Source organism: Motacilla alba, chromosome 2 (genome assembly GCF_015832195.1).
Source record: "Motacilla alba alba isolate MOTALB_02 chromosome 2, Motacilla_alba_V1.0_pri, whole genome shotgun sequence".
Taxonomy (NCBI): domain Eukaryota; kingdom Metazoa; phylum Chordata; class Aves; order Passeriformes; family Motacillidae; genus Motacilla; species Motacilla alba.
The window spans coordinates 87,755,249-87,781,928 of NC_052017.1; the positions used below are offsets into that span (position 1 = coordinate 87,755,249).

Genomic DNA, 26,680 nt, shown 5'->3' on the forward strand with positions numbered 1-26,680 from the left:
GGATCTGTCAAACAAATTTAATAACACTCTCTCTTACAAAACCCACCTAAAATCTGTACACGTGTCTGTGCTCAAAATTAGGTCTTCAGGGTTGATTCTACTGGTTTCTGGTCCCAATCCATGAAAGCATTTGAACACATACTTATCCCAGTGGGTATAAGCAGCCCTACTGCTTGCAGTCACATTCCCATGTGCTTAAGTGATGGTGTTTTGGACTTTTTTAATCATTGTCAGACAGCTCTGCTTGTTTCAGAATCATGCCTTTAAAGCAAAAATGTCATTTTCAGGACATTTTATTTAAACTGTGGGCTAGGATTATTGAGTTTTTTTAAAATCAGAAATGAAATCAGATGAAGTTCATTTTCTCTGTTAAACATCATTGATTTTGTGTGCAACCACTTTTAACAATAATGGATGTTATGCGTCCAGCCTTCAATGCATATGTAGCCCCAGGGGTCTAAATTAAACCCACAAAAGCTACAAAGTTCAAATTTTACCTGGATCTATACCATGCATCCTCAGTTAACAAGGCACAATGGATATTCTGTTAGCTCCACTATGCTCTAATCATGTATCCTATTGTGCCTAAGTATTGGAAAGAGTACATTAAATCAGAATTTATTTTGGTGATAAAAGTCAGATGCTTTCCGTTTCTTTGATATCATTTCTGTGAATTAGAAATAATACAGAGAAATGAAGGATGTCTGAATCAATACGAACTTAATGTGAGAAAGCGTTCTGAAAGCTGTATGTGTCTCTGGAAAACAAGAAACACATTTCTAGACTCTTCCTTGAGATTTGTTGTGGTAATGACATCAGTGGAAATTGCTGATCTCTAATTAATATTTCTAGACAAAACAGCTTGTCTAGAAGCAGAAGATGGTCTGTAAATAACTGGTCATAACTTGAGAGAGGAGGGGGGAAATAAAAAGGTTTTTTAAATAGTAGGAACAAACTGGATTCATTTTTTTTTAAATTAAAATAATTTTAATGTTATTTATTAATGCATTGCATGGAGAAATGAGGACCTCTCCCTACTAACTTTAACTCTCTATGTCTAAACCATTATTACCAGTGTACCTTTGCATAGGGAAGGCCTATGTGCTTTGCATTGTTTGCGTGCATTTTGATTGGAAATCCATAACTTGTGCTCCTGTGCTTGCTTAGCTTGACTGTAAGTCCTGCAGACTTTGGAAATTCTCAGCATGTACTTTTCGTGTGATTTGTTTAGAGGCTTTAATTCAAGAATGGAGATCTTAATGAGGCAATTAAGGTAGATTCTATACCTGCAGAAAAATGAGGATTTGAATGAGTGGCCAGACCTCTGCAAAATGGTAATGAATAAAAAAAAACCACAACAAACAACTTATGTGGCAAAAACAAAAGACATCATCATGTGGTGAAAGGAAAAGAAATAAGAAGAGTCTTGAGCTCTGAGAGACCCAGGGCCAGTGTCTCCCCAGTGCAGGTAGGACAACACTGATCAGCACCTTTGCTTTTTCTTGCTCTGGGGAAAGGAGTGTCTGTGCATCCAACTGAGCTCCTGCCGGCCTTTGTGCAGCCTCTGGCTGAGGAGGCTGGGATAGCCCCTGGGAGCACAGCCACTCAGCCACAGCATAGCAAGGTTTGGGAGCAGCCAGCTGGCAACAAGGCAAGGCACAGCCTTGATATTCTCATGGCAGAAAACGTGGTGTTAAGGGAGGGCAGCAATTTTTTTATCAGTGATAGCAGAAAAAGAATTTGTGCAGGCCCTGCAAAAAGCCAACCACTGCAAGGTATGAAAGGTTAACCTCAGGGTAACCTCAGTGTTTCCAGGTCCTGGCATGAAAAGTGTCCTCCTGAGCTGGGACATTCAGAGATTTTGTGATGATGTAAGGTGAAAGGCATCACATCTTGTGCCATGTTACGTCAGTGAAAAAGTTACAATGGTGTTACAGCCCTGAAGAGAAATCATGAGCAACACAAAACATTTGTCACATTTTCTTGTGTGAATTAGAGGGCAGGTGTTGGTGAGGATGCTGCAAGGGCAGTGCTTAGGCATTCCTTGCATCCACAGAGAAGTAAATCTCAGTGTCTGTAGGAAATCTCAAAAGCAAGATTAGGAAAAACTTGTTACAAGGATGTGTGAGGAGGGGAGGAGGCTGCCTGGGCATGCTGCACCATCCATCACTGAAGGTTTCTAAGGACAAGTCAGACAAAATTGAGTTCATCCTGTAAAGCTGCACTTCACAGGCACTGCAGCCTCTGCTGCTCAGCACCTTTCTGACCAAGTTACCTGAATGTTGCTCCAGACAGGTCAGAAACAGAAGAGTCTTTTGAAGGGCATGCAGTTAGAAATATAGAATATGTTAAATAATGCAGATAGGCATTTTCATCCTTTATTAATGAGAAATATGCACCACATTAAGAAATAAAGCTGTTTCATACATTTCAGTACAGAAAAACAGAGAATATGAGTTGAGGCTGTTTACAGTGCCCTACTTTTGTATTTTCCATCTGATTCTTGCTGTTTCTTGAAGTAAAATAAGTAAAATCACTGTGTAGGAAAGAGATGTAAATGAATGTGGGTATTTTATTATCTTTGTCTACTTCAAAACTATAATTTCTAGACAAGATTGGAGTATTGTAGGGATTGAAAGATTTCTGCTTCCAGGAAAGGCAAGAATAGCAATATTTGCCCAGACCACGTCACTGGTTCTGAAGGGCATAAGGAAGACGAATGAAGTGTATGTGCATTCATGGGCAAACAGCCCCCAGCCATCAGAGCCCTCTGTATGGAGAAGCAGAGATCAGACCCCAAAAGAACTGTATCTTTTGCTTTTTCTTCCTTTCTAAATTTTTGTCAAGATAAAATTTATTTTGGCTCTTTGCATGTCATAGGGTATAGGTGTAGACCTCCATGTTTCTCACCATTCCTTACTGACCTTTTGCTGAATTTTCTATTCCCATGACTTCTGGCTGATTTTTCCTTGCTTACTGCCTCAAGTAACGAGGTTGAAAGACTGGAAATTGTGGCCTTGCCCACAGGTATCTGTCAACATATTAACATATGACACTTGACATCTGCAGTGGTCTTGAACTAGGCTTGGTCAATTCATGCCCAGAAAGAAATAACTGTTGATAAAACACCTATTTTGACTATATTGGATAATGGTTACATGATTTTAGACTAGTTTGGTTTTGTATACAGCCATTGTTAACAGGCTGATTAAGACTCTGGAGACTCAGCATTAAAGTTTAATTTTAGGTGTGGATGGTGAAGAGACTGTGGCAGTAGAAAGGTCTTAAATCTCAGGAAAGCAGCTTAATGGAGATTTAAAAGCCAGGTCCATGAGGAACAGGAGAAAATGTTCAAATGGGCCAGCATAGAAAGGTCACAAATCCACTATGAGATCTACCTCCATCTCATAGTGGTGGTGCAGGAATCTCTGCTTCCTCCCACCAGTACAAACCTGCAGGAGAAATGCTGCATTGTTTCCAAAGGCACTGCGTGAACGTGTGCATTGATGAAATCATATTGGGTGCAGTGAAGTCTGCAAGAAACCAAAGTAGAATATAGTAATGTATTGAGACTGAGGAATCTTTTAGAGAAAGTGAATGGAGTTCAGCAATAAAAACCAAAATGGATTAATGAAGTCAGATAGTTAGGAAGAACAAGGAAATAATTTACAGGTAGGATGAAGGAGTGAAGGGAAAACTGGCAGGAAAGTAGGACTCTTGCCAAATACTGAGAGGTGTAAATTGGAGAGTTGAGGCAATTAACTGGAGAAGGTAATTTAGAAGATACATGTTCAGTGACAGAGGGAAATCTGGAAAGCATAAAAGGCTAAAAAGCATCAGATGTGTTAGTGTCTAGAGAGTGGCACATTTGGGATATGCTACGTTGGAGAGGAAAGCTATTTCAGCAAAAGTGTGTGCAGTTTTGGATGTAAGGCGTTGGTGCATCATGGGGCAAGGAGAAGGTAATTACCTTATTGTTCTTCTGGCAGAATCACACCTGCATTTCTGTGCTCAGCAGCAGGTGCCATGTGTGTGAGTGATGGTAAAGACTGACAGATGAGGGAATTCACAGAAAAATAACAAAAGTTTTAGGAGACGGAGGAGACTATGCCTAGCTTTCTTCAAACATTCTCATAAATAAATGTTATAAATACAAATGTTACAGTATTTTGAATGCTGCAAGTGCTTGTGGTTGAAATAATGATATAAAATACTATTTTGAAAATAAATCTAATAAGGGAATCCCAAGAAAAAAATCTGGTATAGAAACTTTTGTTATGTTCTATAAGTCTCCTATGCAAATTTTAAACGTGTCCAGTAAAGAGTAGCACATGTAGTATTAGATTGTATAACCTGCATTGGTGGAGGAAAGATATGATGACTGAGTGGAGCTTTTCTTTCCCTGATACCATTTGCTCAATGATGCATTTCTCATTCAGCAGCAGTGAATTAGAAAGATGTATCTGCAGTCAAATGTTTGAGTTTGGACAAAACCCTATGAGTGCCTTTGTACTTACAGTGTAATTTTACATTCCCTGAGGAACTCAAGGTATCTGAGTTTGAAATTATTTCAGCAGGATTAATGGATGACTTGTGGCACTGGAAGCACTGGTTACAGTGACTTCCATCCAGCTTCAATAGTGACTTTCAGACATGTTGGTGATTACTTTGTGGTGCTACATACAAATTTTTTACAAGGAAAAGAAAGTTTAGACTCCTAGAGTGATGGCTTACACTTAACAGCTCAAATACAGAATAAAATAATTAAGGAAGATCACCTTTTTCATTAGTACAGATAATACCATTTTAGAGTCAAGGATTTCTATTAGTGGCCACTTTTTTGCACCTGCTTGATTGCCTCCCTGAAAGACCATAAAGAAAGTACAGAAATTAATTTTCCCCATCTTAAAGGTAATGACCTTCTCCTTTTCCATTTCTTATTTTTTACTTATTGAAATACAGAATGCAACAAAGTAACTTTAAGAATCACCTTGTCAGTAATACAATCCAAGCCATAAAATGCCAATCAAGCTAATGTTTGTTCTGTTCTTTCCAGTTTCCACAAACACTGTCAGGGTATTATGAGGATTGACTGTCCTGCCTATTGCTGTTGTAGTTCCTGTTTTGTTTGCTTGCATTACTGTGATATCTGAGAGCCCTGGTCATGGAACAAAACTGCATGCAGATGCACAACACAAGGTGGACCTCTCCTCAGTGTTTTTGTAGGAGCAGCCAAGATACTCTCACTAGCCTCAAAAATCAGCAGAAAGGAAGAGAGAGAGTTTCCCCAGTCCCTGGGCACTCTCTACTTCCAAAAACAATCTCCATAACTGAGTGTTCCCACTTTTACCGAACAAAATCTCCTCATCAGTGTGTGACTGTAATGAACAGAGATCGGAGAAGGTACACACCCTACTCAGTGCTGCTGCTTCAGCATCACAGGTGCAGGGACAAGCTCAGGGACAGAACTGAGTTATGGGTTGGTTTTAGCAGGGAAGGCTGGGAGCTTAGGTGTGAAACTGAATGTTAGCTGGCTACCCATCTGCTATCAAAAAGCAAAGGAAAAATTCCCATTGGCACAGTTGCCCAAAAAATGTTAGATGTATAGATAATACTGGAATCTCCATCAGAAAAACTATATTTTTTAGATTTCCTCATGCACTACCATATATGTTAGCAAAAATCTGCCTCAGTAAGGAAGGCCTTGGACTGCAATGCTTTTCTAAATTCAGGCTGTGAGCATCAGACAGTGACTACTGAAGCATCACCCAGGAACATGAGATCTCCCATGGCAGTGAGGCTAATCCCACATAATCCCAGAACACAAATCAGATTCTCAATTTACCCAAGGTGGCCATTTTTTCTCTGAGGCTGACAGATTTCTCTGAGGCTGTCATGTTTCCAAAAACTGACTTTTATTCCAGTTTTTGAAAAATGCTGATGTCCCACATGCTCCACGCAAATGCATTGTTCAGAAAGGCTTTGTGGAACATGTTCTTGGGATCTTCCATGCAAGCATATTCATGAGCTTAGTTGACTATTGGCAACTCTGTCCTTAGGTTAAGGAGAGAGAGAGTTGAGTTATGTTATCCCTCCTTATGGATGGGAGAAAGACAACTGGTCTGGGTCTAGAAAACTTTATCAGCACAGCTGTTGTGTGCTGTTGCCAGGACCCCTCCTTGTCCCATGCGGGGTGTTTCCACCCTGTGGAAGGCTGTATTCCTTTCCTTTCAAAGCTGTTTTGTTTGTAGACTCCAGCCCTACTGGTTCTACCTTTTCCTTGCTTTATAGAAAGCAGGTTAGCATATGCAATCAGAGCATTGCCTGAAGGAATTTCAGGCTTTAGGATGGAGCCTGTGCTTTGTCAGATGTTTTGAGGTGAAAGCATATATTCCTATATTATTTCTTAAATGTGTTTTCCTTCTAGACATGGCTTTATCTCAGCAATTCTATGAAGTTTTTGTTCCATTTGCCCCATAGCACTGATAATAAAAGCTGCATGATAATAGAGCAAGACCTGTGTGTTTCTATGGTCCCACAATAGCTGCCTGGTTTTGTTTTGATTTTCCAGGACTCAGTAATTATTAAACCAACCTCACACTTAGAAAAAGTAATGGAATTTCACACTTTATGTTTACAGATCAAAGGCTAATCTTTAAAACAAAGTTTGTTGTCATTTGTTAAGCCTCTTGTTTTCTTAATATGACTGATTTCTTTCTCTTGCTATTCAAAGGATGCACTAGATAATTGATTAGGAAATAGGTTTCTTCTACAACCAGTTTTATATCTTTGTTTAATCATTCTTACCATGAAGAGCCCTGCAAAAGCCTTGACTCACAGGAATTTTTGCTGCCTCCTTTTGTGCTGCCTTGTCTTCACCACAGATGATGCATTATCTGCAGAAATAGCTTTCTGCTCTTTGATGGGTCCAGCACTTCCCAAGTGTTCATTAAGAACAAAATTCATCACATTCTTGTGAATAAGGTGTGCAAATAATATTATATGCTACATTTCAGCATGAAAGAAACCATCTCATGTTTTTACCATTGCTTTCCCTCAAGTTATCTGCAATGAATTGGCTAGTTGGTTAGCAATATACTTTACTGATGCTGGGCAGTCTCCCAGGGTTTGTTGGTGAGGTTCAGCTTCTGTTTTATCTACTTGATTAGAAATTTCCTACTAAGGCAAATCATAATGACAACTCTGTCCCCCAGGCTTGAGACTTATCTTCAAGTTATCTGAAATCAACATCTAGATTTCAAAATATCCTCCACTATCTCTCCCTGGACTGCAGTGAGGGTTGGTTGCCTGATTTACACTGAACTCCAAACTTGTAATGAACCAATGTAGGTTACAGACATCTCGTGCACTTAACTACAGCATATTTGATGTCCGGCAGATCTAGAAACATTTTCTGAAGAAGGAAAAGCCATTAAAGTAATCTTTGTTAGAAATAATGCTAAAACTTGAGGGTCATAAAAATGGTGTTAGGTATCTCATTTAGCAGTAAACTTATTTTATGGTGATATGAGAAACTGTATGAAACAAATACTGGACTGTATAAAGAAACATTAAAGGTTTGGTGAAGTAGCTTTGGTAGTTTGAAGTATGAGGTGAAAAGAGTCTTTTGATTTAATCTGTGGCTGAAATAGGTTTCTCATCATGATTAAAGACATGATCTGTTGTCACCAGTTCTTTCTAGGGGCTTTCCTAGAAAAAGCTAAGGCCCCAGAAAAGTCTGAAGTGACCCGTTTAAAACCATTCTGTATTTTTTTTCTCCAGTAATTTGTATAAAGAAAAACTCTGAAAAAATTCTGAAATGTCCATGTAAAGTTCATGCTTCTCTCTGCCCCTGTGACCTTACCTCACATGGCCAAGCAGAATCTCATCTGCCAGGGTAGAGGGAGAGGTGGCATTGACTTGGATGTTTTGAAACTGGCCTACAGAATAAGCTCTAAAGTGACCCTTTGATGAGGGGGAGATTTGAAGTAGTCCATATGATTACAGTGACATTTGCTAGCATGTTCCAAGGAACTGGTCATCATTCTTACTGAAATAGCTTTTTCTCAGTGGTATTCACACAGTTCTTCCACTCATTTCTTTCGTAGCTTGTGCTCTTTGTTAATAAATAACAAGGTGGTGGTTGGTCATGTAAAATCCTGTCCCCACTGAAATCCAAAGCAAAACTCACAGAGAATTCAGGGAGACAATCAGCTTAAGAATCTTTTTATTCTATGCTCTCCTTTGCTTGTTAAAATAGTCCTAATTTTCATGTTGGTAATGGGCCATCTTTTTTACCAATGCTACAAACAGTACATGGCTTTTCTGTTCCTAAAGCAAAGTATGTTCTCCTATTTCCAAGGAAGATATTTTAGCATTTATTAACCATGACCCATCCATTCATTTCTGAAAGAACAGCATCTCTCATTAAGACCCAAGATGATCAAATGGATTTGGACAGATTTTGTATTAAGTTTATACTGGCAGAGCCTTGGAGGTTCAAGACTAGGCCTACATATTCTAATTAAACTTCAGGTATACAAAACCTGAAGCTATACCATGGACTGAAATATAGTTGCTTGCCCATAGCAACTGAAACAGAATGCTCTCACCCCTAGCAAAATGTCCTTCTACCTCCTAAGAATTTGTTTGATGTAAGTAATTGTTTCTGAAAGGTGGAACTGAGAAGAATGGAATAAGTTTTTAAGATAAAACTGCCAGATGTGCTAAGTGGTCAGATAGGAACTACTGGACGTGGGGGATTCCTAAACCTTGTCATCACTGAGAGCCTTGCTGCCTGTATTGCCCATTCAGCAATTACTGTGAGATTGACAGTTTCAATGATAAAGTAAAAAACAGTAAGATCTTAAAAATCTGGGGGAATGGGTGTCCCAGATTTGTGTCGCTGCTAACAAAAAAGCTGCATCTCATTTGAGAACCTACCCAGCATGCTGGTGTGGCTGTCTCAGGAAGAGGGGTGACCTAAACCTGCATATTAAGAGAATATTACAATAATTTAGTTACAAGACAGAAAACTGCAGTGAGCCCTTTCATTCCCATTCTCACAGAGCTGCTTCTCTGAATTGTATGTACAGAGGTACAGATATCTCATAGTCCCAAATGGACACAAGCAGCTTTACCAAAAACACACACACAGAGCTGTGTGAAGTGTAAAGGTCTACTCTACATTGGCCAGCAGAACTGTAGGTTTGTAAAGCAGATACCACTGGAAGATTTGCAGCTCCTGTCTGGACAATATCTGTTCTCAGCTCAGTGTGTACAAGAGTGCAGAATGCCATCTTAAAAGAGCATTTGGAAGAGAAAGGGAAATGGCAAACAGGAAAAATACAGTTTGAAAATAAACCTGAGAAAGGGCCTCACAGGATTGAGGAAGTTTGTGGCTATTAAGGCATTGACTTCAGTGGGAATAAGGCTGTGACTTAAAAGAATCACAGACCAGTGAGGGTTGGAAGGGACCCACAAAGGCCTCCGGTCTGACTTCCTGAAGCAGATTGCATTGGAGCAGATTACACAGGGCCTTGCCCAGGCTGGGTTCTGATACCTTTAAGGATGATGATTCTCTGGGTACCTCTTTCAATGTCCAGCCATCCCCATGCTAATTTTTTTTTCCTCACATTGAGTAGGAATTTGATATTTGTAGTTTGCTTTCCTTATTGTAGACTGCAGTAAGACTTCCCTGTCAAGTCTTTTCTTCTTAAGAACAAATGTAGTTCTCTCAGCCTCTGCTCATGTGTCCTGTGCTCTGGTCCCCTGGCCAGCTTGGTGGCCCTGCATTGAATTCACTTCAGTGTGTCCTTGTCTGTCTTGTACTAGGAGGCCAAGAGAGGCCACAAACCTCCAGGCATGCTCTCACAAAGAGAATGACAAAGAGCCATTTGCCCTAGCCTACTGGCTACACTCCTGCTAATACAGTCCAGCCTTTGATTGATCAGGGGTGCACTGCTGATGTACTCATTTATTTATGTTGAAGTTTTCAGTTAGGACCCACAGGACTTTTTCTGCAAAGTCAGTTTTAAGGTAGCAAGTTTTTGTCGAGCTTGTCCTGCTGCATGGGCTTTTTCCATCACAGACGTGGGGCTTTTCATCTGACTTTGTTCTACTCTCCGAGCTTTCTCCCAGCCCAGTTTTCCAGCCTGTCCAGCAGTGTATTGACTGTTCCCCTCAGTCAGGTGTTGTGTGCAGACTTGCAGACAGCATAAAGGAACGATATGCCAGAGTTCATTGAAATAGGTAGCTTCATCTTACTGAAAAGTCTTCATGTCTTGTGAGCAGGATGTGAGGAGTTGCAAGCACAAACAGCTTCGTGTTATGAGCTTCTAAACAACTGGCAAAAATAACTCATGGTCACTGCAGGTAGTTCTTTCCTGCAGAGTGAAGTCAGTACCACTTTATCACGAGTCCATCACTGGATAGAGTGTTGGAAGACAAAAATTTCAAAAATCCTGCCCTTTGGACTGTGTTCCAGGATGAATCACACTGAAATGTATGGACTGGGTGGGGGGAAAATGTGTATCATACATCTGAGCTCAACCATCTGAGGCAGTCTTTAACTATAGAATTAGATTTCACAATCTTAGTGTAGAAGAGGAGTTTATTTTCCTTTAGCTGGTCTCTCCATCACATGATTTCCAGTCTGATGTCACAGCTGCATGATTTGTGTAACATGTCCAGACTATTCATTTTTGTGTTAATAGATTCATTTTTGCTACCTGTTGGTTTTATTCACCAAGATTTTAACCCTTGGAATGTTGCCAGAATTGTATGTTCACAGCCACACTTCTCAGTAGTTTCTTTCCTTTGGTGGAAGATTGTGGGAGCCCAGTAGCAATTCCCAAATCCCTAAAAAGTGATTAGCAATTATTGTTCTCCAAGTGCTTAATAGGGAGATTAAGACAGGCCACCAGGTGTTTACACAATAACACTTGGTAGTGTGGAAATTCAGCTCTCACTATTACAAGGCGTAAGGAGGGTAAATACCTACCCTTGGAGAAACCAGCAATTATTTTGATGCTTGTATTACACCTCATTTTCTCCACTAGATTGTGCAGTTCTGTTATTTCTTAACTTTTCATTCCCTGATAGGGATTTGTCTGTGTTTATAGTAGCAGAATGGATCTGTAACCATGAGATTGGTTTCTGTTAAAAGTGTTTTTCTTGCACAATCAGTTGGCTGCAAAGCTGCATTTTTAGTCCATCCCTTTGTATCTAACATGGCATATTTGTATACAGCAACAATGGAAGGGAGCTATGCTTCACACTGAAGGTTTGAAATAAATGATAGTGAAATAGCTTAGGAACAGCACAAATGCTCTTCTGTAACAAATCATATCATTCACGGTGTCTCTTTTTTTTCTGTTTCAGGAGGTTGGAAGCATTATCGGAAAGGTCAGAAAATAACTTTATGTTTATGTCAAACTATTGTATATCAGCTCTTTTTTTTTAGCCCAGGCTAACGGGTTTTTTTCTTATGCTTCTTTAACAGAAAGGTGAGACAGTGAAGAAGATGAGGGAGGAGGTAAGACAAGCTTTGATGTCTTCACTTGCCTTCCTTTCCAGCTCAGAAAACAGTGGGTTCAGCATGTGCAGACCGATGCTGCCATCAAGTGGGCAGATCGTTTAACATCCCCGTTCTTTGCAAGCGGTGAGGTATAAATATGCTGGCCTAAATTAAACATTGTTGTTAATGTAACCTCCTTATCGCTGCAGCAGTCTGGAGTCTTTCATTCCCCTAGCGATGTGCCTGCTGCTGCCTTATCTCAGAATAGCTCACGGCATGGTTCTGTGCATCAGACCACTGTATCCTTCATTAGCATAGTAACATTAGTCCTGCACATGGCTTGGCCTCCTGGTAGAGTTTCCAAAAATCTGAGACCAAGCGTTAGACTGACACACATGAAGTTTGAGGGTAGAAACAAGCTTCAGCAGAGCTGGAGCCAGACGTGTATAAGCCAGAGCATCTCTCAGCCATGTCTTGGCAAAGCCTTTGCTTTTCCTCATTTTGCAGCTGTGAGTAGGATGTGGGCAGGGTAGACCTGTACACCTGCCATTCCAATCCTTTGAAAAGGCTGAAGACAAATAGGATTAAAACAGGGCAGTGCATAAATCTCAGCCTCCCCAGTGTCTGCAGGCTTCTTCCCACCCCGCAGAGCAAGCTGTGCTGTCTTCAGAGGAGTGTGCTCAGGTGGAGGCTGCAGACCCACATGCGTCCTGCAAGGCAGCACATCCTACCTGGAGATCCATGTAATTTTTCTGCTTTGAAGCAACTGCTAAAAGTAAAAATCAGAAGATAAATCCTACTGTTTTAAACTTTAGGAATGCAGTGCATAGAGGATGCCTCAAGGAAAGTTAGTTTGGCTCTAGTAAAGCTGCAGTACATTACTGTGTCAGCTGCTTCGTTGTTTTTTACTCTGATAGAAGGTCTGTGGCAGGAAAATGTCAAAGTATTTTAGTAAAGAAAATTGTAGACATCCATCTTTAAATGTGTACAACAGGGATTTCATTGTCAGGCTGACTGAGTTCTGAGCTCCTTTTTTGATGACATGTTTTCACCCATATTTTCACACGTTTGCTAAGACTTAAAGAAAAAAACATAAGAAAAAATTTTTCCAGTGTACTAGGTGAACTTAATTAAACACATTTTAGTGTAATTAATAATTATGATCATGAGCAGATATCTTTGTACATAAATTGTATGCACAGAAGGGAAGCCATCACTGGAGAGTGCTCCTGACTTCTGAGTAAAACATCTTAGAGAATACCTATGATGCTTGGTCTGTCTTTCAAAATAAATATCAAATGTTCTTCTTCCAATCCTGAACCCCTGCTGTCATGTATATGTGGTCAGAAGACACTTTTTTGGGGAGTTTTTTTTTTTTTAATAATTGAATTGTATGCATCTTTATATCAGCACAGGACTAAGAGGCTGTATCTTCACCTGATGATAACTTGATCATTCTTTAAATTACTACTTTTTCAGTACTTCTTTAAAAGCAAAATGCAGCTTTTATTTTGACTTCCCTGGCAGATGTGGCAGCGTGCATGCCATCTTTATGGTGTGAAATGTAGCTCTGTCTTTGGGGAAATGTCAGAGACAATTCTGTCATTGAGGAAATGTCAGAGACAACTTCAGGCCTAAAGAAAAGTACAGAACCCTCAGTTCTGTGCCCAGGTCTGTAGCAGGAAAATTTTTCTATCAGTAGTGTTGAGCCTAGGTTTTTTTTCATGTTGTGTGGGGGTGCTGTCATATGGGGAAGTGCAGTCCCTTGCAGTAGAGCAGCAGCATAGGGTGGTTAAGGGCTGGACACATCACATCAGCAGCTGTGTGGTGACCCTGCAGGCAAAGGGCCAAACTAACCCAGCTTGTCTCACATTTGCTTCAGGCCCTGATCCCCAAGAAGGTCAGTGCCCGTGGGTGAGTTGAGGCTCCAGAGTCTTGTTAGGTTGCATTAACACATTTCCAAGACTGAAATCTCAGAGAACGTGTAGGGTGGCTCTTACCTGAAGCAGATTTGATCATTACCTACCCTAAAGATCCTCTTAAATATATATTAAATATATATATATAAATTTCTAAATATACAAAACCCCCTGGTTGAGACATTTTCTCTGCACTGCTACAATGATGTAAAGAGGACCGAGTATACTTGAGAGGAGCCTGGCTTCTCTAAGACACTTCTGGTTTTCTAACTCCATCCAACAGGCTCCTTGCCCTATGGACACAGTACTGTTGGTGTCTCCTGTCCTACCATTAGCCCTTTAAAGGGATGCTCAGTGCATATTGGCTGGCTGCCTTCACATGAGGCACATATACAAGGAGCGTTCTCCACAGTGCAAGGCAAGGCCCCAGTAGAGAGGCAGAGAAGCCAAGCACCGCCTTTGGGGTTCCAAACCAGAGAGGTTCATCGCTCCTGGGAAATGCTGGTGCTCCCTGGAGACAACCACCTTCTCTTAAATTCTGCAGCTCCAGTCCTACTTAAGGTTAATCCTGCAAGAAGGAAGGAAAAAGACTTGATTATGCAATTATTTGCAACTTTGAGTTACAGAGGTGCTATTTGCATGCTGCAAAGAAGGCTGGAGAAGTATTTACCCAGACAGAATCCGGCTTCCTGCAGTTACATCAATTTTTGGAATGCGATCAGTTTATGCTGAAATTATATGATTGGGGCTGCAGTTGTAGGGGAGGGAATTAAATGCCTCAAGGTATTCCTTCCCAAACTATATTCCTAATCCTACTTTGTTTGCTCCCTGGGAAGTATAACTTTGAAAAATATTTGTTCCTTTTGACAGAGTGGTGCTCGAATCAATATTTCAGAAGGCACTTGTCCAGAGAGAATTGTGACAATAACAGGCCCAACAGATGCAATTTTTAAAGCTTTTTCTATGATTGCACTAAAATTTGAAGAGGTAAGCAAATAATTTTTTTTTTCTCTCTTCAAGTTGAAGTACAAACACTGTTTGAATTTTCTCATGTTTGCTTTAATGTTAAATAGGATTTGTTTAATGTTCTATTTAATAGCAATGAAAGTGGTTATATTTTTATAAACGTTTTTGGCAGCAATGGTGAAGAAAAATAATGGGTCAATTTACAAGATGTTTGATCATTTCTTTTGCTTTTTGGAGGCTTCAGGGAAAAGCAATTGCTTCTAGTAATGTGTGCTAATGGTAGGAAAAATGTCTTGGAAAAATTGTATTCCCATTGTGGGTTTGATTTGAAAAGTATAATTGCCTAACTTTTAACTCTGTTTCTGTATGAATCCAGTCGGTATTGGTGTAAATGTTATATATGTCAAAATGAATATATAACTCATTTAACTAGAATTTTTTTTTAAAAAAACAAGCTATATGATTACCAGTTACCACATTTAAAGCTTGTCTTTTAAAACCAATTAAAGTAAAGGCAGGAGTTCAATTCACTGTAGTGTAAGTGTTCTGTGCAGATATGTATCTAAATTGCTGAGATTTCCTTCAGTTTCATGGACCAGGTACAATTAGATACAGTCACCATTTTAATGGATAACCTCACAGAAAAGGCAGCAGAGTACAGAACATGAACCCTGGTCACTCTGGAGAGGATTTAACTCCCTCTGCTTTTGAAAATCCTATGTTTAGTCCAGGCAGCTCCCCTGTCCTCTCTGGAGAGGCTGATGCCCCTGCAGGAAGCAGTTCACCTTCTCCTAATGGAAGAGCTTGTAGACAGGTCGACTGAGTCACCTGCAGCTGAAGCAAAGGGCAGGGTCCCTCCAGAATGGATTAAACTGGAGGGGTGTTAATCCCTTTCTTAAGAGTTCTCATTTCTCCAAGTCAGCAAGGTTAGTCTCCACATCTCCCCATAGCACAGGCAGATGGTGGAATTGATGAGAATTGTCAACATGTGCCTTTATTTACACATGGCAAATGTTCAAATTTAGAGCAACATGACAGAAGAGAGCTCATAAGTAACCAGAAGCAGTTGTCTTCTAGAATCAACTGTATGGCTTGGACTTGTAACTTCGCAGCATGATGAAAAGCTAGTTAGATTTTTTTTCTGTTTCCTGATACTGGGTCCACAACTTCAGGTCTCTGATAATTAGACACCTTCTTTTTGCTCCTCACCTGAGTTTATTCATGAAGAGTTCATGCAGCTTTGTTTCTATGCCAGCACTGGACATCAGTTTAGATAATTCTTGCCTTTCCATCCCTGAGGATTCCCTTTCTGGATATATATTTAGAAGCTGATTTTGTCCCCACACACCTTTGCTTTTGCCAGAGTGATCCAAGCACAGTCTTTCAGAGGATGCATTCCCCACCCCTCTCATGACTCTAGTAGTCCCTTTCCACCTTTTTCTGGTTACATTTTATGTTAAATGTCTGAGTTAATTGTGGATAGGTTGCAAATGAAGTTCCACAAAGGCTTATTTAATGTCATTAACAGTCCCCTGTCCTACTTATCATGCTGTCATATCCCTGCCACTGCTGGAAATGCCTCTCCTCCTACTAGTTTAATGCTTTGCACACACCCATGCTTTGCCTGGTGTGTGTCCCCAGCTCCTGCTCAGGTGTTTCCACCTCTTCAGTCTTGGCAAACATTCCTGTCAGGCTCCAGACAAATGACCTTTTTTTTTTCATACTGCAGGTCTTAATCCCATTTATATTCTCCAATCCTTCATGGGTTTTCAGATTTTCCTGCGTGATATTCCAAACTTTCAGTATGTTGATAAAATGTCTTGGTTTTGTGGCACGGCACATTTTATCAGAATGCTTGGGGAGGTTTTTGCCAGTTATTAATGAAATAATAATGATTTTGAGGTTTAAGCCTGCAGAACCACAAGTAATTCTATCTAACCCAATTTCAAAATCTCCTATTGTCATCTCTTTCTCCTCTTCATCTCCTACCCATCATGGACCAATCCCTGTTTCTTCTAGTTTAAGAGGTAGCTCGGTGCACAGTGCCATACCCTCCAGTCCAGAGAATCCTGGAGAGAGCACTGTCTCTGCTCTCTACAGGAAAAACATGTTCCTCATCCTGTAAAATGCTGAGAGAATCATTAGCACAGGTAATCGCTGCCAGTTCCCACCAAAATGAGTACCCAGTGGAAATAATGCTGCATTTTTCATACAAACATCAAACACTGCACGGCATCAGATCCCCAGCCCCCACCCAATGCGATGCAGTCTTTGAAAGTGCTGTAGGTAGCAATAGGCAAAGAAACCTGAAATTCAGGCATCTGGCTGGATTTTGCACTTATTTGCACTTGCAGATTTTAGAGTGTAGCCTGGGCTCTTCATATGAGCATTAGCAAAGGAGTATTGGCAATCTCTGCAGATCAAGTACTGCTCTGAAATATCTCTATTTAGTTCTAACATAATTGGTTTGTGGTATATTTAAAAGAACAGCAGTAAAGAAACATGTATATGTAATACATATTGTATATCTATAATACATTATATATATGTAATCAGTTAGGTCTCCTATAAATCTTCCTGCCAATAAAATGAGATAACTGTAACACTCTGGATGCAAAATAAAGTGCTGTTTCAAAAATTACAAATTAGCTAGCTACCAAGTGCTATTTTTCATCCATATCTTTTTGCTAGAGATTTCTTCAGCCATTTAAAAGATTCAGTCCGGCTCTGGTTATTGCAACTATGTTGAAACAGAAAAAAAAGATGCATATGTGAGACTGCTGCTTTGAGGGATTGTTTTGGTATTTGTTATGCATGCCCATGTGAAGACCTTGGACCCTCAATTTCCACCCTACAGCTGTATACCTAGAGATAAGCAGGTGTAGGAAGTCCTGGAATGCTTTTCTGGTGTTAGTAAAAATTTCAATGTCAGATAGATAGGAAAATGAGAAAGGCTGGGTTTGTCTTGTGGTTGTTCTGTAGCCTTGTATAACTCTGCTTTGACAGCCTTCATAATGAAAGTTGCTTTTCTAGCAGTCTCATGATGAATTTACAAGCTAAGTAGGTATTTACATGAATACCTAAAGTGTTCACTGCAGGGGAGAAAGAGAGTTGTTTCGAAAATGACACTAACCCAGGCAGACCCCTGGAACTACAAGAGGGGACATTTTAACATTCACTGGTGAGTGGGGCAGCTCTAGCTTTGCTTGTAAGTCTGCATAATCCTCTGAAAGCACATGGTACTTAAGCACTGAAATAACCAGCAGGCAGAGCTCGGTAGTCAGACTTTCTCCAGATGAATAAGAAAAGGAATTTTGGAATCCTTGTTCCTCTGTAAATATCTATGAAGCGCTTGTTCAGCTCTAGAAGAAGAGAAAAGGAAAGCGATAAAAGCAGTTAGGGTGATACCTTTCTGACAAACATAAATTCTTGCCAGTACAACTGTGATCAGTCCTTTGGTGGTCATTTCCAAGGGAGGAGCCACCTCACAGAATCCTCCTTGCTGTGGAAACTGGACAGTTTAACATTTCCTTTGAAACCGGAAAAGAAGAATTTTGGTATATTTTTTTCCTGGGAGGTATGGTAGAATTCTGAGCTGCCAGGTTAGTTTGTCTTGGGAAGCCTTTTGTGCTATGACCCAGGGATGCCAAGAGCTTCTGCTGGCTCTTCAGCACTTCCAGGCTCCCAGTTAGCCTGTCTTAGCTGAGGAGCAGCCCGGCAAGCAGGGAGAAAGCCGCACAAGGTCCAGCTGTAGTGTCTGCCAGAGCCCCGAAGAAATGGATGCAATGTCACAAAAAGTTAGAGGTTAAATAAATAGGAATCTCCCAGTTTGAAAGATGGCTGTTCTGTGGGAAAGTCCTGAGCCATCCCTACTTGGAAGCCTGCAGTTCTGTGGGGGATTTTTTTCTGCTTATTTCTTCTTTATCATGTTTTTAAGCTGTAATCATTCCTGTATGCACTCCATGCTGCTGAGCCCCCATGTTTAGATGTTGCTTTTCTCAAATAGTGAGGACAAAATAGAGAGCAGTGGCTTCCAGTTCCTGCAAAGTGCTTTTGAAGGCAGAAATTTCAGTGAAGGCTTTGAGGCCAGGCTGCATATGATATGGAAGTATGAGACATGATTAAGTTTTGTGCTGGGTGGCTGAAGAGGATTATTCACCTGCGTGTGCCTCCACCTGACACAAACATGATACAGCGAGATGGCATCTTCCAGCTGAAAAATTGGCGTAACTTTATCTCAGATACATGAGTACTGCAAAATTCTGTTATCCCTCTGGCTTTATTTTGGTTTGCAGTCTCTCACTGGCACAGCCACTGAACAGAATGTGAGTTCCTACTGGCTGGCAGAGGAATGATTTGGTTGCTATCTTGTTACATGCCTTGTTCCATTCAAGATTTTATTTTCTTCTCTTTTAAGCTAATTAAGGTCATACCTAGCCTTTTCTTGGATGGAAGAATGCTGCCATCAAAACTGGGGACATACCGTAGGAGTCAGTGCTGGTGTCACTAGGCTCCCACACTGGTTCAGTGAGATGTGCAGAGTTGCTTGAAGTGCTGATTAGTTTTGTTGTTGATTGTTTTTTTATAATTTGGGGTCCTGATTGCACAATATAGGCACTTTAGTTTGGTTGGTTGGGTGGTTGGTATTTTTGGTTTTGTTTTTTTTGTTAAAGTGATAGTCTTTATAAGCATAGGAAATCACATCAGTTCTGTCTGACAGAGCTCTTGTTACATCATAAGTGACTTAATAGGAAATGCATGTTTTCTCATTCCTGTGGAGAGTATAATAGCTGTGCCATGCCACCTCTCAGATGAGTCTTCTCAGCTCATAGCTGGTGTTACCAAAACTCTCTGAAATTCTCATGAGTTGTTGGGCAACTGCAGTGCAGCGTGTGACTTTTTATTTTTTCATCCTAGGTTCCCTCAAAGCATCCTATTGATCAGTGGAAAGATAAAATTTATCTTTTCCTCTGTGATGAAGTCTTTAGAGGGATTGTTTTGTCATGCCCACAAGATTTTTAACAAAAAAAAATATATATTTAAAACAATTTAAACCTTGCAACAAGTTGAAGTGCTTATGGGAGTGTGTGATGTAGTCTCATTGGAAAATGGGATACATGGATGTGTTTCATTACCTGGACACAGGCAATTACTGTTCTGCTGAGCTTCTTGTACTTTGGTTACATAACCATGATGGAAAAGATTTTAGAAATTGTGTTGTGCTACAAATGTTAATGGACCTGCTACAAAAGAGAAATTAAATCTAGAGGGCGGCAGAAGACTTATCAAAATCGTCTAATTTTCTCTGCTTCAGATTATTCACATGTTCTTTGTTATTCCTTTTTTTAACCATTTTCCTTTTAATCCAGTCTGGGAAGAGACGTGAAATATAGAGACATATTACACAGTATAAATTTTCTAACTGAGGCTGTGGAAAAGAGACCAAAACAGACTGAAACAGGTTTTGGAAACCTGTGAATCCAAAAGCCTCTTTGCCTTTTCTACCTGTTTTGGCTGGTTTAGTGGCAGACACCACCTCCTCCTCCTCCTCCAAGCCCTCTGGTCCCACAGCATGGATCTTGCAATGCCAGACATCCGAAGGGTTCCTCTGGCACAAGCGGCTTTCATGCTTACAATGTATCACCAGCAGAGCTGTGGTGGGCTTTCCTTATGACAAAAACCAGCCACAGCTCCCCAGATCTCTGCAGACAGCCTGGGCATTTGCTCTGAGCCCTTCAAGCGCTCACCAGGAGTGACAAATGCCCCACTAATGCTCACTGACACTGTGATTACAGGACATCAATGCTTCGATGACAAACAGCTCGGTGACAAGCAAACCGCCTGTAACACTGCGGCTCGTCGTCCCAGCAAGTCAGTGTGGATCCCTCATAGGAAAGGGAGGTTCCAAAATCAAAGAAATCAGGGAGGTAAGTCTTGGGATGTGCTGGGGACACTGGCTAGCTCAGCATCCTACTGCAGTGTGCCCTGCCAGCATCACCCACTGCACTTCGCTGATCACACCAACATGAGTGTCGACTGAAAAACCTGGAAAAGCCTTGGTCTGAGAGAAGCAGGGGGTCCAGCACAGCTGCACTTGTACTTTTCTTGACACTAAAGACCACGTGTGAAATAGAGAAACAGCTTTACAGTATATAAAGTCTTTCATGCACAGTTAGGCAAAGCAACAGTGACAAATGGCTCTTCAAGTTTCTTTTCCAGCACAGACCCCTGCCCAGCAATACTCAGGGGAACCCAAGTCAAAGAGCTGCAGCCATTTCTAAATTAGTTACCACCCTTACAGTGAGAGAAAAGCCCAAGCAGCTCAGGGCATTCCAGGCTAGTAGATCTACTTTCTAGAAAATTGTGATTATCATGCTCCTTCTCTCTTTCTCCTTAATGTCACTGGACCACAGGTGACCTGATTTCATGCATTTCAAACACATGCAGAACTTTTTTTTAGTCCAGACTTTATCTAGAGGTATTCATTCAGTGTACTAGGAGCCACTTTTTTGTCTAGCCAAAAAATGCAAGAAGTACCATACAGTGCCTGTTTTAACTCTTCCATGCATGACTGTGAATAATATAGCGCATGCCAAGCCGAGGATCTGTTGTTTGTAATCACTCATATAAGAAAATCAGGTACATGCTCAGTTATATAGAGAAAATCTGAATAGGACATTTCAGAAAAATGGATTGTTGTTCTGGAGGAAGAGACAATATTCCTTCTAAATTTGAATTCATTCCAACATGGGATGAAGTGTTGAATACTAAGATAACATGTTGGTGAATTTTTTTAATTTGCCTGTTTCAAAACAAAAGGCTTTTGACAGGCTCTACAAAGTCGAAACTCTGTTTTTTTTATCTAAAATGTGGATCCAAGAGAGTAGGTTTTAAGGAGCTTTTAGGTTGATTTCTTAGTTGTGTTAAAATAGAAGCAGTCATGAGTGTGAACTGTGTGCTAGTGATTGCTCAGCTCTAGGTTTTACAGCTGTCCATACTTTGGATTTTCTATTAAAATATTGGTAACCAGTCAGAGCACTGTGGGAATGTGCCCAGAACATAGGTTTTTAAAGGTGAGATTGGTCTCTTGGTTAAATGAAGTGACTGAAGTGATTATCCTGGTGAGCATAGTTTCAGAAGCAGTTGCCTGTAGTCTGGTACAAGGAAGTAAAAGGATAGTTTTTGGCCAAATAGGTGTTTTGATAAGGCTAATGTAGCAAGTCACACTTCACATCTTCCTAAGCATAAGGATAATGGATAAAATATTACTTGTTTTTTTGCTACTGAAAAATTACCAAAGTCAGAGAAGAAACAAGATTAACACTGGGAGTAAATGCATAAATGACTCTGGTACTTGGCAGTCTTTTGTGCTGGATGTACAGATACCCAGGAATGTACATTAAAAACCAAATACCAGGAAAGAGGGGGAAATCAAGGAGCATCCAGCCCAAGATGTGGTCTAATTTAATCATCACACAACATACTGAACAGTTGCAAAAGGGGGGATCTTTTGTGTTCAGTCATGCACTCAGGAACAGCATGTAGGGTTGCAGTACTATTTTTGAGATAAGATTATCATAAAAAAGAAAGTAAAAGCATGAGGGATTGATCAAACTACGGTCAGAATTATTTCCAAAGTCTATTATAGGGCATGGAATGGATACTTTGGCCTTAAACTGTACTAGTGAACAGAAGATGAAATCAGTACTTTAATCAGTCTTTGGAAAGGAGGATAACACATGTTGTGTATTAACTAGCAGGAAAACAAATTATCTCCTTGCTGACTGACGCAAAGGCAATAGTTACTGAAAACACTTGTATTTTAAACCCAAATACTGCATTGCAGTAACAGTCAGGAATAGATCTTTTGTGCAATATGTTAAAGAGCTTAGTCAACATCAAATGCCTGCGTTTTTCTCTATTGACTGAAAAGGTCTTCTGTGTTTGTGTAATAATGTCAAGGGTTGTTTGGGCCTCCTTTTTTTTTTTTTTTTTTTAACTAAAACACACTAGTGCCAAGATCAAATTTTAAAAACAGAGCAAAAAATCCACAAAAGTGGCTCATTACTTTCTTGGGTTCATTAATGAGCTAAAAGTTGATGATATGCATATATTTAATCAACACTAATTATGATTTAGAAGTGCTTCTGTACCATATAGCATAAGGAAGCCTCAATTTCAACAAGAGACACAAGTCAGCCATCAGTAGATTAAAGAGCCATTTATCAGTAGATTAAAGAGTGAGTTGTTTGATTAGCCGAGCTTCTTCAATTATTGGAGTTTTTTTATTCTTTTTTTTTTATTATTATTGAAGAGTACTTCATTTCACCCTTTTCACTTTTAGTCAGCATTGCAGCTGTCAGTCTTTGAGAGGGTTAAAATGCTTCTCCTGAAGTTCAGGTCGCAGTTTGACTCCCTAACAGCTACTAGGACTAACCTCCCTGGGGTGGTAGTGTTGGCAAACTGGCTTGAACAGCCAAATACATGTCCTGGCTAGGAGTTTCCATACATGCTCTATCACATCCAGAAAAAAAAGACAAAAAGTTTAGGGGTGCACCCCATCTGTTGTCTCATGAATGACTGTAGAGGTGCCATTGCCTGCATGGCAGTGACAGTGTCTTTGCTCTGTCTCTGCTGAAGTCCACAGGAGCCCAGGTGCAGGTGGCAGGGGACATGCTGCCCAACTCGACGGAGCGCGCGGTGACCATATCTGGCACTCCTGACGCCATCATCCAGTGTGTGAAGCAGATCTGCGTGGTGATGCTGGAGGTAAGCAGGTTCCCAGCGTGTCCCTTCTCACTCAGGAGATGCTCAAACACGTTATTAATAATTGTCAATAGCCATGGGTTCCCCTGGAGTGCTGCCTGCCCTTCCTGTGCCAGGGATTTCCAGAGGCTCTGGTGAACTCTGCTTTCCCTAGTGTTTGAGAGCCTCTTGCAGCAAGGTTTAGCAGTCAAAGGCTGTCATGACGTTGTTGAACAACAACCAGGTCCAGAACAGAGCTGCAGTCATTCTGAAAGAAACACATTTTATTCTGATGTAGAATAGGGCAGAAAACATCCAGGTCTTGTTTAAAATAGAAATAATTCTGACCAGCCAGGACTTTTTGCTTCCTTAGGGTCAGGTCATTGCGTCAGACCAGTAAGTTTCATGTTGATGGCAGTTTTTTAGCCCTTAGATTAAATGAGACACAAGATGAATTTATATAAAAATCTGAGCATTTTAACCCTTGCTGAAAATGCCCATAATTTCCAAGCCATCAACCATTTTCAAAATTGTGCCCATGTTTCCTGAAATGCCTTAATATGCTTGATAAAGCTTCATAGCTTCATCTGACAGTGGCAGTAATGAAACCACAGGTGTCACCATTGCCTGTTTTGGCCATGCACTCATGTCCTCAGCTCTTCCCTTGAAGCCCAGACAGGAGGCCTCTAGCGTGCTTTTGGTCTGATGGGGTGGAGGGCAGGGTGGGCTGGGCTGGGTTATCAGTATGCCTTGTTGTCTGAGGTGACCAATATTTATAAAAAGAGACATCTTTTTAATACAAGCTCTGCTTCATTTTACATTTTGACCACTTTGTGTTTTTGTCTGCAGTCCCCACCCAAAGGTGCCACCATCCCCTACCGTCCCAAACCTGCCTCTGCACCTATCATTTTTGCAGGTGGCCAGGTAAGAGCAGACACCATTTTGGCTTCAGCTGGAAACCACACCGTCCTGGCCCAGCCTCAGCCAGCGCCTGTTAGTTTTCAACTTTTACTCTTTCTTGCCTGGTATAGTATTGATGTGCTTTGTCCACCGTGTGTGCTTACACTTGGCAGGACAGGAGAACACTGCATTGCAAACTTTACACAAAATTGTGACAACCTGGTATTTTACCAAGATTTAACTTGACTTCTGTAATTAAGAAAGGTTTGCCCTTCTGCAGACTGAGAGGTGTCCAAATCAGGAGCTCATTGAGTGAGGCAGCCTGCTTATTGTAGTGGTTGAGGGCTTTTTTCCTTAACTTGCAGCTTCACTGGCAGTATCAGCAGTTTCGTCAATTTTCAGAGATGATTATACAGCGGGACATTTCTGCTAATGAAAAGTGTCATTTTTCTCTCATAGTTTCCATACTTTTTGGGACCAAATAGTGCTTTTTTGCATTAAGGATTTGCACACACATAATTTCCACTGCTTGTAGTCCCTTGGGACCAAGTAGCAATGGAATTCCAAGGTGGCTGCAACTACTTACATGCAAGTGTAGACCTTCCCAGCCATGGTGTGGAACAGCCGGATTGATAACACAAGAACAGCATTCCTGTTTCTTTTTTATGTAAAAAAGTGTTGATGATTCCTCCATCACCTTAAGCTGTATCATTCAGGCTGTGTCTCATCTGTCTTTAAAAACCCACATGCAATTGGTTCTTCTGTGTCTTTTAGTAATGTCTGAAATGGGTCTGCAGTGTGTGACAGAGGCATAGCAGGAATGCTCTGCCATCATCCATTGCAGGAGGAATGAACTTTCACTGAAGTGCCAATGATGAACAGTTGATAAATACCCTAAAAACACCATGGCAGAGTCACAAGGGGACCTGTGTAGCCACCAAGCTTCAAGCAGTGGTGCAGGAGTGAGATGCAAGCCCTGCCTAACTCAAGGGGAAATCAACCCCATAAACCCAGCCTAGAGGAAGGCAGACATCTCTCTACTCAGGATTAACAAATGTAAAGCCCCTCTGGCAGTAAGGCACCCCCGCCTGACCAGATCTTTTCCCCAAGGTGATGCCAAGGTCTCTTTTTAAGCAATTTTACCCAATTACCTGCACGGTGGAACATCTGTAGGCAGGGCCCCCCTCCCACCCTATCAGCCCATCCAAGATCATCACCCTGTCACAGGGTGTGGGCTGATGGCACAGACTGTGTCCCACCTTGGGCAACTTGGAGATCATATGAGAAGCTGGACATGGAGTTCCTGGTGGAACTGAGTGCCCAGGGTGCTGCTGGCATTGTTGGTGTGATGACCTGTGCCACCACAATGTGCTGGTGTGTAAGGAAACTCCTGCGCAGGAGCACACACCTTCCAGCCATATGCCAAAGTGCTTCTGACAGCCCGTGTCATGAACTGTCTCTGTTTTTTTTTGTCTCAGAGTTGTACCTTCTATTCTATTTTCTAATGATTTGTTCTGAAGTATATCCAGATTTTTATAACGTGGATGTATTAGCTTTCATCATGTTTGAGCCTTCTTCTGTTACCTGTTGTCATCAAAATAAGAAATCTGCTTCCTGAGTGACCAAAGCTGAATTGAAATGTAAAATAATGTGCCAGAAACTGGTCTATGACTGAAAGTTCAGAATAATTTACTCCATATATGTAAGTTTACACTGCAGTGCTTTCCTTTAAGAAATATGTGTGTGTGTATATATGCAGCAGCCCATTCTATCAGTGTTGTAATTGCCACTGCCTTCAAAGACTGTGTATGATTACTCATAAGAATTGAAACTGTTTGCTAGAGGGTGCTGAGCAGTTCGTATAAATAATTGAAAGTATCCTATTTTCAGGTCTAATAGCTCTTGTCATCTTCAGTTTTATCAGTTAAAAAAGTGTTCTCGCTTTTCTTATGCAACTTTGTTGATGTGAGAAAGAATGTAAGAGGCAGACACCTTCTGTGTGCTTTGAATTTCTGTGTGCTCTGACTAAGCAAAATTTTTTAAGAAAATGCTTAAGGTGTGTTTGGATACCAGTATGGAAAGTCACTTTAACCAGGTTTCATAAGTGGAAATTAATACCAAAAATAAAATTTTATTAGCACTGTTAGTTCCATTCAACATTTCAGCTAAGCTATCAGAAGTTATTTTTCTATTCTAAAATACATCATGGCTATCTTGAAAGGATTTTGTTTGTTTAACACTTAGTAAAATAAGTGACATGAGTAAAATATAATCACTAGTTTTCCTTAAGAAGCTGGGGTTCTTCCACTCTAAGTATTGTTTTTAATTCTCTTGTGCTTCTTTGATACTGCATTGCATAACAAAACTAAAAGGAAACTGAACACTGCCCTGCTCTTCCCCTACTGTTATTTAGCATGTGCAATGGTTAAATTGGAAATTTCTGCCCTGTGTGCTACATTGGTGTTTAAATGGGTACTCAGAGGGTGAAGCTTTGCTTTATGTCTTTCACCGTTATGATGGTCTAAATTGAGGGAGATGTGCAGACCAGGTCATCCCTGCTGTTACTTACGTCAGTAGGGAAGTTGCCCTTGACTGTGATGGAAGCAGATCCATGGCCCATGTGCTCAGTGGA

The 26,680-nt window shown here is 40.7% G+C and overlaps 1 protein-coding gene across 15 annotated transcripts in view; it reads left to right on the forward strand.

Annotated features, from left to right (window-relative positions):
- Window positions 1-26,680, forward strand: part of LOC119698151 (poly(rC)-binding protein 3-like) — a 507,654-nt gene that overhangs the window by 447,965 nt on the left and 33,009 nt on the right. For all 15 annotated transcript variants that reach the window (XM_038129760.1, XM_038129763.1, XM_038129764.1 and 12 more), the window contains 6 exons: window positions 11,383-11,406; window positions 11,504-11,536; window positions 14,308-14,424; window positions 20,199-20,330; window positions 23,044-23,172; window positions 23,998-24,141. In XM_038129760.1, the coding sequence (XP_037985688.1) occupies window positions 11,383-11,406; window positions 11,504-11,536; window positions 14,308-14,424; window positions 20,199-20,330; window positions 23,044-23,172; window positions 23,998-24,141 (579 nt within the window). The remainder of the gene's footprint in view (window positions 1-11,382; window positions 11,407-11,503; window positions 11,537-14,307; window positions 14,425-20,198; window positions 20,331-23,043; window positions 23,173-23,997; window positions 24,142-26,680) is intronic.